Below are 14,055 nucleotides of genomic sequence, written 5' to 3' on the forward strand. Positions count from 1 at the left end.
TTTGTGACGTGGCTTCCTTGGCTGATTTTTATTTTTATTTTTTATTTTTATTTTTTATTTTTATTTTTTATTTTTATTTTTTATTTTTATTTTTTATTTTTATTTTTTATTTTTATTTTTTATTTTTATTTTTTATTTTTATTTTTTATTTTTATTTTTTATTTTTATTTTTTATTTTTATTTTTTAAATGGTCCTAGAGAAGAGCCTTGCAAGGAAGCGTGAGAGATGGTTCTGGGGAAAGGCTGCATCTGTGCTGGGCTTATTAGACTTTGCTATGAGGAAGATTTAAGTGCCCATCAATCTGTAAATAGTCATCTTTTTAAAGAAAAGAAAATTACTCGAGCAGTAATTCCTGCAAATTGTTCGTGGTGCTTTCCTTGCTGTCTTGCAATTAATTTTCCTTCTATTTTGGCAAGGACAGTAATTGCAGAAGCTGAAAACGTTGCATTAAATACTTGTTTGAGATCCGTCTAATGGAAAGTGCAAGAATAATAGCCATGGGAGGAAGAATATGTTAAAGAGCTGAGCATTTGACATTTGGAAGTATGTTATTTTCAGTAAAAATTGAAGGCAACCGGGTTAAGATTGATATTTCCTTTGGAGTTGCTACAACATTTTTCTTCAGGAAAACTGAGGAAACATTTGTTTCTGTATATGCAGCTTTACTAATTGATGTCTGTAAAGGCTATTTGACTTTAAAATAGCTACATAATATTTTTTTAAGAGCTGAAGTTGTCTAGGCTGTTTAGAAGCAGTTGAATGTGTAAATGCGTTTCTTCTTTTGAACTATAATGTTCAGGCTTTTCTGTATCTAACAAATTTATACTAGCATCAAGACAAGTTTTCTAATTGGTAATTTTGTGAAAGCTTGTCAGCAGTACTGGGAAACACTTTGGTTTGCCCCTTTAAGCTGCTTGCCATTGTTTAAGTAGAAGGGAAAAGCGAGAAACAGGCAGATAGATCATCTGAAAAGAAGTGAGAAGGTCTGGAGGAATGTAAATGAGGTGGTGCTCGTGAAGCTGCCACTTTGAACAGGTTTGAGAAAGCTCTGGGTTTCTTCTGTTGCTGTCTGTTTATAACGTGTCTCAGGCTGAAAGCTGACCTGATCGTGGTAGATTTTGGAGAACCAGAAAGTGACTGTCACAGTCATAATCAGAAAAATCTCCAAAGCCATCCTTTTGTCAGTGTAAAATAGTCTCCCAAGTAGGAGCTGGGTGGAATACTCCATGTGTTTGGGTCTTTTGAGGACCAATGCCTCCCACAGTTCGGTGGTTTTTGGTAAAGTCTCTCATCTGATATCTTGACATGATTCTTAACAATTACTGGCAGATGCTTCATTTGGATTAAACTTTTTTTTCCCCTGACTGTACAAGTATCAGCAGGCTCTGAACTCGTGTTCAGATTTTAATTTTAAATAGTCAAGAAGCAAACTTTGCTGTCTCTTTAGTACCCAGATTTCTGTATCTACTGTAGTGAATGTCTCCTTTGTTAAAGTGAATTTTTCTACCAAAAAGTGAAATCTCTGAGCTTTGTTGAAATCAAGCATTTGGCTAATGATATGCGCTAGCCCTGACTCAAATTTCTGGGGGGAAAAAAATACTTCTTGTATCTCATTAATTTTAATAATATTTTCTAAGCATTGAAGGTCTAGTTTGATATTTTCAGTTCAAATTTTATTTTATCAAGGTAAATACTGTAAGTGGAGGGAAGAAATCTGCATCCCAAAACTGATGACATTGTTTCTTTGGTTTGTTGAGTTTAACTGTGGTATTATTGACACCAACATAAAAGGAAGAGAAATGCTTAACTGAAGCATTCCTCCCATTTTATTTGAAAATCTAAAAATCTTTTCTTCCTCTGAAATATGTAATAGGGTTGTTCTCCTGAGGTTTTTTTTAAATAAAAGGCTTCATTGCCATGAGTAATTACCTCTTTAGATGTGCTCTTTAATGCAAAGAGAACAGTATAACAATTATTATTATTATTATTATTCTAATGCATTTAATTTAGCATTATGACTTGCTTGCAATAGACTTGAACTAAATTTACTCACTTTCATGACCTTATTCTAAATTGGATTGATACAGTATTCAATTAATTCTTGTCATGCTAAATTGTGATCTTCGAGGGTTGCTTTGAATTACCCAGTGTGACTTATGATGCAAGTTTCAATGGAACGTTTCAACAGATTAAAATTTCAAGTTTGGATTCTGAGTGCTCATCTGTAAAGCACCAAGCTTCTTGATCTGTGTCAGGGCTTCATGGGATAACTGTGTGCACAGTAGGCTCTTCTTGTGTGGGCAGTTTGGAAGTTACCAGAAAACAGGATCGTTCTTTTAGCATTGTAGGCTTTTTGTGTATAGTAGCTGAATTTCTTTCAGCTGTTTAAATGAATTATCCAAAGCTCACGATAGAAGAGGTTTTAATTCTTTACTTTCCATGAATGTTTGTGATGTATTGCTTCAACTTGGGTGCTCGTGGAAATGCTATCTTGTACACCCACCGCTGGAGGAACAAAGCTAGATAAGGCCTTGCTAATCTGACATAGAGCAATTGTAGGTTTGGCACAGGCTTTGTTTTTCTTCAGGGCAGTGAGATCACAGTGGCACAATAGCATTTTGTTTCACTACCAGTGCAAACATTTGTGTGACCTTATGGGTGTGTTGTTTGAAAGCACTGTACTTCCTTGGGATTCTGGAACATGGATGAGGAGAAGAAGCAGATAGCTCACTTGGATTCCTTGAAGCTGAAGGTTGTGTGATTTACGGTTTGTGACGGGTGTTTCCTCAGATCTTTTATACAAGCATTTGGCTCATTTTAGAAGTTTGGGTAGTAGTACAACTTTCCTCTCTTCCCATCTTCCCTTAATAGCTAGTTTGATTTATACTGCATTAGGTCACAGTTCCTTGGTGACTTGCCACAGGTGTGTGCTAATTCAACTGGGATTGCCCTCTCTGAAGATATTTAGGTCTGTTGGAATTCTGCCCCAAATGTTCGATAAAGCATGTGTGAAGAAATGCATCACACAGGTTACAACATGAATGAAGATTATGATCTTGACTTGTCAGACAGCAATGATTCTAACACAAACTCTTTTGTGTTTTTTAGTACGCTATTCTTATTGCACAACAAAGAGTCCTTTTTTAGGTTTATTGTCAAGGTATTCATGTAGCTTAATTATACGTAGATGTACAAGAGTTCATGTATTTTTTAGAATTTTGGGGGTTTTTGCTTATATTATTTAAAGAGGTCATGAAAAATGAATTAGCGTAGATGGACTATTGAAAGTCTCGATCTTAAGCAGTTTTCTATGCTAATGAGAAGTTGCATGTACAAGCAAGACTAGGATACAGTATTAAAAATAAAAGGGAAAGTGGATGAGTGCTTTTCTAAAGTAGACATGTACAGCTTGTGAACCTCTGCTTTTTTATTAATGTGCTCATTTACTTAGATTTATGAAATGGTCTTGAAGCGAAAAAGAACTCTGGTTTCATACTCAGTTGCATGAAAGGTATGTACAGTAAACTACAGTGATTGTAGTACAGTGACGTTTATTTACCCAAATCTGTCACTGGCTCAGTCTGCTGTATACAAAGACAGCTACCAAGAGTGGTAAAAGAGGAGCTGATTATAAATCATCTCATTTGAAAACAAGATACATCATTCTTTCTAGGTAGACACAGTGCATACACAGTTTAGTAGATAACTGTTTTTTGAAGAGTGTAATGTAAATATTAGATTGAAATGGCAGGTTATTATGTCTTTCAGGTGTCAACGGAAACAATGGAGGATAGACTTGCCAGCCACTAGTGTGGTAATCACCTTTCATAATGAGGCAAGATCTGCTTTGCTTCGAACGGTTGTCAGGTATGCCTGGGAGACAGTCCTTGAATTTTTATTTTTTTTCCCACAAAAAGCAGTTTGCTTGTGCCAGAATAGCTTTTGGTAAAGAGAAGTAGCAATCCATTATGCTTTTCTGTACCATTTACAAAGGGTAAAACTGGATCGTAATTTCATTGATGCCTCCAGTTCTTACATGCGGAAATAGTGATCTTAAACAAAAATGCTTCCCTTAACTACAGACATGTGAAAGTGTGAAATTAATTGCAAGAAGATATTTTGAGATTGGTTGTAGAAATCGTTTCAAGACAAATACAGGGCAGATGGATTTTTCAGGGTCAACTTTATCTGAGGATATCTGCAAAGCTTCCATTTGCCAAATTGTCTAACTCACTGATTTCTGGAGGCTGGAAATCTGAAGGAGGAACAACTGTGTTCCTTTTTTCATAAACTCTTTACTGAATAAACCAGTAGCTGTTGGAGAAGATAGGATCCTGGACTAGCTTAAACTGTAGTTTAACAAATAATGTCATTAAAAACAGTGCTTATGCAAGATGGAAACTGCTTTGTATCAAATGCTTTTTTGTCTGTTTCAGTGTCCTTAAAAAAAGCCCATCACATCTTATTAAGGAAATCATACTAGTGGATGACTACAGTAATGATCGTAAGTACTTTTATAACATCCAAACGTTATTTTGTTTATTTTGCCGAGACTTTCCATAACTGAAAGTAGGTGACTCAGTTGGGAGTTAGTCATATGAATGGGAATTTGCAAAGTCTGGTTGTAAACCAGCTCTTAATTCTTTTGTTTGTCATTATGGAAGCATGAAGACTTCTAAAATACTTCAGATATATTTTCTTATTTCCTGGTAGCAGAAGAAGCAGAGTTTAGAGTTGAAAACAGCCTTCCCTTAGTACATTATGATGTAAAAATAAAACCCATGGCACTTGCACTAAATACTTCTTTGTAGTGCTGCTGCTCTCCATCACTTTTGGAAAATTCTTAGTGAATAAAGAAAGTCAAGATTTTAAAACTTTCAGGATATTGTAATGTTCATTTGAGCAGTGAGCCTCTGAGTAACACTTTAATGGAAGTCAGTGTCTACATTTGCAATGTTGATTGATACTTGAGGTTAGTTTAAGCCTTAATGTTGCTTAAAAGCTTTCCTGTAAGCAAAGACGACATGACTTTTAATCTTTCTTTTTTCTTAATGAAATGTAGAAACTACTCAGGGTAAGCAAAAAGAGCATAATTGATTAAAAATATTTTGAATGTAAAATAAAGTTAGTTTTAAATAATATAATGATGGGGGTAATTTCTTACCCTGATCACTTTTCTTTATTTCTGGAGAAACAAACAGGCATTTTTTAAGCATGAATCTTAATTATTTGTAACCATGATCACTTTCCACCATGAAGTTTCTGTTCTGTTTTTGGAGAAAAATATTCTTGTAGTAAATGAGACTGTTTTTGATCACTTTATTTTATTATTATTATTTTTTAAGCTGATGATGGTGCTCTGTTGGGAAAAATTGAAAAAGTGCGGGTTCTTCGGAATGATCGTCGAGAAGGTAGGCTGGATTTGGGAAAAGGAAGATAGAAATTGCACTGTGTTGCCTTATCTGCTAATCTATATCAAGTCTTTTAAAGGAACATTCTGTATTGGAAGGGAGGATTTTTCATTTCATAAATTACCTTACAAGTGGAAGGAATAAGAGCTGTTGTATTTGTGTGATTAAAAATAGTAATTCTAATTAACTTGCTATTGTTGTGTGCAGTTGCACACGTGACAACTTGATACATTGCCTCTCATCCTCAGCCCCTTGTTTTTCTCACTCCAGTGAATCCTCTGTTAAGCTGCTCCAACTGTATGCAAGGTCTTACTTTAAGTTGTATGTAAGTCTGCAAAGATCCAGCTTAAAAATATCCCTCTTCTGCTGGTTCCCTTATGAGAGGTGATTTTAAGGATTCAGTTGATGGACAGCTTGTCAGACTGTTTGGCAAACTTGAGTTTAAGCAACCAGGTGGGCTGGGACCATGTATGCCAGCTTTTCTTGCATGTTTTTCCTTTTTGTTGCTTTGCACATCATGGCCTCTTATCACTGAGTCCTTCAGTCACAGCTTCCTGGCTGTGTAGCTTAAAGTATTAGAGGCAACTGTTATTCTACAGCTGTTTGAAACAGTAGCTAAGAGTTGACAGTTGAAATAGCTGACTGAGTTAGCGGATAAGTGCTGTTTGTTTTTACAAGCATTGTATCTTATAGGCTGACAGACTGGGGAGCAGCTAGAATTCTTAGATTGTCAGAATCTGGAAGTAGCATGCACAAAACCTGTGTTATCCCATAAATTAATGACTTACTGGGGATTCTTCGTATTTAAGCATTTGTTTGGAATATGCTTGTAAACAAAGGCTTGTTAGGAAAGCAGGCATTTTATGACTTACCATGGTTTCGGGGTTCTGAGAGAGCTGATGTCGTCTTTCTAACCAATGCAACATTTAAAGATTGTGATAGCAGTAATGGAAAAACTGACTGAAATAACCCTTTGATTTTTTTTTTTTCTGTACTATAAATACTCTGTACAGTACATACAGAGTTTTCATTCATCCTTCAAAATAAGCACTAGTATATCTGAAAATGGTATCATTTGACAAATCTCTCACCGTCAGAAAAGAACTGCTTTCAAATTGAAGGTGCAGTGCTAGTTTACTTGGTGTTTTTATGAGATTGGAATGAAGTTATTAGCCATGAAAGCTACTGTATGGTTTAGTAAGTTTTTCCTAGATATGCTGGGTAATTTTCTTTAATGAAAGTATTTTCAGATTTCATTTGATTGCTACATTGTCGTGACAGAGCTTAATGCTAAGTTTGCTTATTGTTTTCATATGAAGACTTATACTGGTATCTCAGGCAGGGATGCCACTGACTGCTTTCCTTTCAGAAATATGTGATGGTAGCTTTGGGTTTCATATGTAGGACTAGTTTGCTATGGGAACACATGCTTCTTGGAGAGTTTGGTATGACTGAATGGTCAGGGGAACCTTCTGGACTCTTCCTGCTTTATGGCTCTGTGTGTTTGTAGAGGACTCGATGACCCAAATGATTACTTCCACATTCTTTGAAGTAGACCAAGACATTGGATTCTATGAAAACGAAAGTTAGAAATAAGAAACTCTGGAAGGAGGAATTGCAGAAGTAGAACAAACAGTGTGCTTGGGGAATGGTTTGTGAATTAACTGCATAGAAAAGCGCTAGGGTTGGGGTTGAGGAGAGAACATAAGTATATCGGATTAGCTGCAAACGTACAACAGGCAAAGTAGAAAGCACTGACACAGAGCATCACCACAGAGCCTATCTACAATACCGAAGTACTCTTATGATAAGAGAGCACAAAAGGATCTTCATGAAGCTGTTTAGTTGCTGAATGTTGGACAGAGCAAGCTCGTTCTGTAGCTATTTAGTCTTAAGCTTTTGTTCTCTTTGGCAGTGGTATTTTGCATGTTTATTTTGTAAAGAGGATGAAAAGAAGTGGTTGTTAGTTTCTCGTTTGGCTGTTCAGTTGTTTGGTTTTTTTAAGAACTGTTTCGATTAAGAAAACAGTGTAAGTGAAATCAATGAATTTTGAAGAGTAATAGAGAAAAACAGGTAGAAAATGTGCGAAGGGGTGAGAGCAAGCTCACTTTCTTCTGACTGAAGAGCACAGTGGGTTGTTCTAGGGTATGCATATAAATGTTACAAGGGACTTGGAGGTATGGTGAGGTCATTCAATGAGCAAATAATAAGAGCAAAAGCAAGAGAGGAACGGGGCAAATCAGTGAAGGGATCTGTGTAAATGAGGTGCTGAGAAGAGAAAAATCCTTTGTTTTTTTTTACAAGTTTTCTGTTAAAGAAATCTTTTCAAGATGAGATTTATAAACAACAATTAAAAAGCAGTAACAGCAATGACCCTCTCAAAAAGAAAAGAAAAGAAAACAAAAAAACCCAACAAACCACCAAAACAAACAACATAGCATAAACAAAAGATAACAACAACAAAAACGAGAGAATTACAAAAATGTAGAAAAGAGGTGGTTGAAAGGGATGAGGAGAGAGGCTCTCAAACACAAATTAGCAAAGTGTGGTAATTTCTGGAAGAAGTAGACAGAGGAATGGACAGACTTTTCCTGAGAGCTTCTAAAACACAGGAGTGAATGGAGTGCAGAAAGATGGGTAGGATCTTCAGTTCTACTATACTGTCATAGAGGTAGGGCTTCTTCATTCACTCAGCACTAATCCTTTAGTTGTGCTACTAAAATCAAATGGTGCTATATCCTATTGTGGATATTCGACCAAAAAAAAAAAAAAATGCTTTCCATATTGATGTTAAGTACCATTTATCACCATTAACGACATCTGCTGTATTGCAGACCCAGCTGTACTTCTGTATTGCTTTTTTTAAAGGCACTTCAATTCTTCTGTTTAAATAAGATTAGAATCTGTAAGATTAGGTGCAGTAGTTAAAAATGTAGGCTTTTTTATTATGAATTGTTAACCAGCATCTTTTCTTTTTTAAATGGAACTTGTGTGTTTATGTCCTGAGTTAGAGTAATTAAATTCAGTACTATCTTGAAATGCCATCATTTGTCTCTCTGCTGTTGATTGTCTTCTTCCAGAACCTACTTCAACTGTTTTTTTTTTTCCTTCTCAGGCTTGATGCGCTCCCGGGTCAGAGGGGCAGATGCAGCACAGGCAAAAGTACTTACTTTCCTGGATAGTCACTGTGAATGCAATGAACACTGGCTGGAGCCGCTTTTGGAAAGAGTAGCTGAGGTTAGTAAAGAGTTCTCCTAAAGTAATTTCCTGAAGGAGTAGCTTTTAAATTTTAAAGCCATCTGGTTTATACTACATTAATTTTATGCATTTTTCTAAAGAAGCTTTTTCTCTGAAGTGAGATGATGGAGATGATCAGAGTATTCTGTGATTAAAACTCACTTTTTGTTCATTTAATCTGCAAGCATAGGAACATAAAATGTGAATATTTATTATTACCTTCAAAAGTAATTCAAATATATGCTTCTTTGGTTCTTTAGGGACCTCCTCAGTAATCTTTAGAGCAAAACATAGTTCCCCTTCAACCAATATCATCTCAGTGTAATTCAGTTTACCCTGAATATTTATGCCTCGTTAACATTCAGTGTGATAATGGGAGAGAGGTTGAGCTGTGAAACCAAAATTCTCATGGAAATTAACAGGGACCGTGGGCTCTCAGCTTCTGTAAAAGCGATGTTGTGCCTGTGTCCCAGAAAAGCTAGTGACAGGACTGAGAGTTATACGTTTTTTCCGTGCTCTGGAAGAACTCAGTTGAAGTAGACAGTGAATCAAGTGTAATCACAGAGTGCTAGGGAGTGCTCAAAACAACAGAGCTATTTCCATAATTGCATTTTCTTTCAGGTGAACACACATTTTAATTTAACATATGTTAGTCTGGAAAGTCTTTCCTTCAAAGTACTCCTGGTCGAAATGGTTTTACTCTGTATAATTAGTGCCCAGTTTCTTGCTTATCCTCCATATGCTTTCCTTTGCATTTCCTCCAAAAGAGAGGGGGAGGATGAAGTCACATCCTCAGTATGCCAGGAAGAAAACCAGTCATCACTGTCAACTGGGAAACTCTCTTACTCTTTTTGGTCCTGCAATGTTTTATTGTGTATTCCAAAATACTGTAAGTTGTCTAAGGCGCATCAGCATTTACAATACTATTTTAGAGAAGAAATAACTATAATCAGTTTAAACCTGAACACTTTTAAAGTATTTGGAGCCCACAAAGCCATTGAGCATGAGCATCTAAACACTTTGCAATTTTTTTTTTGCTCATATAGTATTGCAGCCTTAGAAAGGTAGTTCCTATATAATTTTAACCAGGAGAATAAACTTGAAGGCATTAAATACATTTCAGAAGGAAGTGGAAAATGCATTCTGCTAAAGCAGTGTCTTGACTGTAGGATGTGGGAAGAGTTCTCAAGTGTAATTTGTTTGAACCATACACCTTTTTGAGAAACTAGAAGACAGTAATAGTTTTGGTCAATAAAGCCTTGCTTTTAGCAGGACAAATATTTTACTACATGCCCTTTTTTTCCTTCTTTTTCCTGTTGGTATACTTATTTAGTTTTCTGAAACCAATCTGGGATGTGAAAGTGTTCATCATAACAGGATATAAAACCTATTCAGTTGCTGCCAGATTAATAAAGATGTGATATTTTGTGTGGTATACTTGAGAGGAGAAATTGGTGCATGTTTTTTTGTGTACCAGCCACTTTTAGAAGCAAAGGAATGATTAGATCTCTCAAAACTTGCTCCTCACAATTGTCATGGTGATAAACACTAATCGTGAGCAATTCCTGATCTATTGTTAAATAAATGGTATGGAATTCCAGTTTGCTTTTACCTGGGAAGGTTTCCAACCAGCAGGTATGAAGTTTGTTAGAGGTACTTCTAAGCTTTCTGCTTGTTCAAATCATTAGTGTATGTATAGTGCTTGCACATAGCCTTTGATAGTTCTTTGTTATTTTAAATGGATTAATTTTGCTCACAGTGCAACTTGATATTAATCAGCAGCATTTTCTTAATGGTCTTACTGACAAGAAGCTGAATAGATAGATACGAACTCCTTACCTAACTTTGAGGCTGAGGAGGATTTTCATGTAAGGACTACTAAATGTTAGTGCAGGGTTCTCTGATGCTCTGCTGCATCTGTTCTGTGTGTGTGTGGCAGAAAGGTTACCTTTTCCTTCATTTTCAGAATTGCCCTCCTGGCATTTAATCCTATGTGAGTTTTAGGAGTTTCGTTAAGTATTTTACAATATAAAAATGTAGATCTGCCAGAAACAGTCTGACTGGATCCATTCTGCAATATGCTATCTGATGTGCTGTGTGTTTGACTTCTTATGTGGTCACCTGAGGCACTGAGATATCTTCAACTGAAGAATGATCCATCCCAGAGCTTACTTCTTGAACTAGTTTCCTAGTTAGAATGTCCTTGTTCATCTTCCATACTTGCTTGCCATTCCTGGAGGGGTCGATACTGCTAGGAATTTTCTGCAGCAATTTGAACAAAGGCCTAAAGCAACAAAAACATAAATACAAGGTGAAAATTTTAGCACTCAGAATGGACAGATATCTGTTCGAACTGTAGCTGGTATGCCTTCCTCCACTTTGCTCCCTAATGCAGAGACGTTTTCTGCCTATTTGCACAGGACTACCTTTTGTATATTCTAGGTGTGTGTATTAGGGGAGATAAAAACACACAATCTTGAACACATTGGTGTATTTCATGAACATTTTTCTACTTGGCTTTTTCCATTTCCTTTTTCTAATCACATTGTTCTATTCTTACAGCATATTGACTACAGAAAAATAGAAATTGGAAAGTTCTGGTGCAGAACTGAACTCATCTGTTTTCATAGCGTAACTATAAATCGTCTATCACTTTTGATAATATTTTTACGCAAAACATCTTGAAGAAAGAACTGGGATTAAGAAATGATATGCGGATTCTTTTCTCGTATCTCTTAGATTCTGTGACCTTGAGTGAATTACTTCCAACTGCTGCATTGCTGAAAGGAAAATATTTGTATTTACTGTTAAGAGTGTTGTGAAGTTTAATCTTTGAAGTGCTTTGAGATTTTTGGATACCAGACTGGGGGAAAAACAATGTATGCAGAATCTTGAGGATAATTTCCAATTGTTTATGAGAAAAACGAGTAGTAGTAGTAGTAGTCTAACTCTCTAGAGCATGTATAACCTCCTTATGAAATATTAAAATGAAAGTCTGCTACAAAATTTCGGTCACTAGAGACCTGCAGTGTTCACAAGCTATTTCTTTCCATTGGCATCACCAAAAAGCACAAGGTTTCTCAATTGTATATTCCATTATAAGTTATGGTATGAAACCTTCAGAACAAAATGAGATGATAAAAAGAGTTTGGTTTTGCTTTTATTTTTTCCAAAACACATGTCAGGTTTCTACTGTAATGACAACATGGATTAATAACTAACGTGCTTGAGGACAATTCAAGAATAGCAGGGTTTTAGTATTTTAAGTGAATGGCTTTGAACTCCATCTGCCTTAGAGACCCACTGGCTCTTTTTTAGTAGTCTCCACATTAACAATTCTGCAGCACCCTGCAAAGTGTCACCTTAGGGACGTGCAATTATTTTGTCTGCTTTGCTGCTGAACAAAGGTTTTGCTTTGAAGCATGGAGGGGCCAGCGTGTTTCCAAGGCCTAGAAAGTGGCAGTTGTACATCAGGCTGAGTGGTTGCAGGCTAGGTATTTGCGTGTCAGAGAAATAACGAAGTTATTTGCCTAAGTAACACGTTAAGTGTTGCAAATGGTGCTAGTTGGCCATTGCGCTGATATTGACAGAATTAATCAGACTGACAGCAATGACCTGAGGAAATCCTGAACGTGTGGAGACTGTGCTGCCTGCTTGTTCAGCATTGTGGGGACGTAGTGGAGATAAGCTGAAGCCTCACTGAAGCTCTCCCTAATGTGACAGACGACAGGCAGCTTTTACCACCACGTTTAGCTGTATCGAGTATAATTGTTTGAGGAAACACAGATTTTTGCTGGAGGAGATTTTTCTAGATGGGCATGGATATGTATAAGCCAACTCAGTTTCATCTGAGAAAGGAACAAGAAAGAAAGGGTCGTTTCATATTCGTTTCTATTCCATGCTGATGGGTGTATTGTGAATACTGGGTAGGCTGGGTATCTTTAGAAGACATCAGCCTTTAAATAAAGGAGTTTTATAGTTTTTACGCTGTATGTAGGTATCTAAAACAAGGCCATGGGTGCACCTGAAGTGTTTTAGTGTTCTAGGAAGGCATAGAAGAAATCTGTGGTGTTTTGCAGTTCAGATGCAGTCAATCATAATTGCCTCCCAGGTGAAGCACTGCTAGTAAAACCATATCCTTGCATTATGAGCACGTAGACTTGGGTCTACAGCTAACATAAACGTGAGCTGAAAATGTAATCAATAGCAGAATAGGACAGGATAGTCTTTTATTTGTGTTTCTAATTTGGTTTAGGCTAAGATAATTAATAGCTAGTGAAAGACATGATCACATCTTGCATTATATCCTTCATAAAGACTCACGTGGTATAGCTCAAGTTCTACTTAAAAGGAACGTAAAGCAGTAACAAGTTGTCAGCTTTTAGCTCAGTCTTCAGTTTTTGGCTGGAGGCACAACTCAGACTTTCCTTCTGGCTAATACAGGGGGGAAGTGACCTTTTGTTTACTTAAGCAGAATGATGTAGTGTATGTCAGCTATTTAATTTGGGCTCACTGAAATCTGTACAGATTGAGTAATTAAGATTCAGTAAATGAAAACGGGTGTTTTTAATGTCCTTTTTGGACCAACGAAAGCATTTGACTAAAAGAATTGCTTTCAAGTCTCCTATTACAAGCTCACACTATATTCTCCTGCTAGCTTAGTACCAGCCTGTTCTGTGTAATACTGCAGTAGCAATGGGGATGCACTGTTGAACCCCTTTAGAATATATATACATTGTTATTTGGAGCCATACTTTACAAATAAGCTCTTACAATGGAGACGTTTAGATTAGTATTTTTTTAACTGTAAGCACAGTTTTCTGTCACCAAAATATCCTGTTTATTTAAAGCATTTTTATATTCACAAAGTTGGTATTCTACTGTTCTGAAGTTGCCTGTACTCTCTTGCTAAATCATGGTGTTTAAACTTCTGCTTTGAACTCAAGCTACCTGTTAATCAAACTAACATGGAAGTTATACTTTAGTTTGTAAATGTATCTTTTCTTTTTGTTGCCTCAAGAGGTACCTCATGGAGAAGAACTGGTTTAGCCATGATACTGCGTTTCTAATATTAGATGATTCTCTTTTAGAGTACAGATGTCTTATGATCCCAATGGATGATGCGTGTGGAGTTGCTGGAAAGATTTTTTTTTTTTTAACTTAAAAGCTATTTTGACAAACACATGAGCTAAGGTAATTAATGTTGCTCAGAATAGTATACGAGACCAAGTTCAGACAGAGGAATGCAGAATCCATGCCACTGGAATTTTGGCTGCCAGAGATTAATAGCATTCATTAGTTTAAGAGGATTTTTTCTTTTTTTTTTTCCTATTTTGTATGTGACTGTAAAGTGTGATTCTTCTAGTGTGAAATCAGTTATCATTAACCTAAGACTTTTCTGATTGT

The 14,055-nt window shown here is 36.3% G+C and overlaps 1 protein-coding gene across 2 annotated transcripts in view; it reads left to right on the forward strand.

Moving 5' to 3' along the window:
* The window catches only part of GALNT2 (polypeptide N-acetylgalactosaminyltransferase 2), a 110,775-nt gene that overhangs the window by 70,351 nt on the left and 26,369 nt on the right, over positions 1-14,055 (forward strand). For both annotated transcript variants that reach the window (XM_040697579.1, XM_015284386.4), the window contains exons 4-7: positions 3,770-3,868; positions 4,438-4,505; positions 5,347-5,412; positions 8,528-8,649. In XM_040697579.1, the coding sequence (XP_040553513.1) occupies positions 3,770-3,868; positions 4,438-4,505; positions 5,347-5,412; positions 8,528-8,649 (355 nt within the window). The remainder of the gene's footprint in view (positions 1-3,769; positions 3,869-4,437; positions 4,506-5,346; positions 5,413-8,527; positions 8,650-14,055) is intronic.

Source organism: Gallus gallus, chromosome 3 (genome assembly GCF_016699485.2).
Source record: "Gallus gallus isolate bGalGal1 chromosome 3, bGalGal1.mat.broiler.GRCg7b, whole genome shotgun sequence".
Classification (NCBI taxonomy): Eukaryota; Metazoa; Chordata; class Aves; order Galliformes; family Phasianidae; genus Gallus; species Gallus gallus.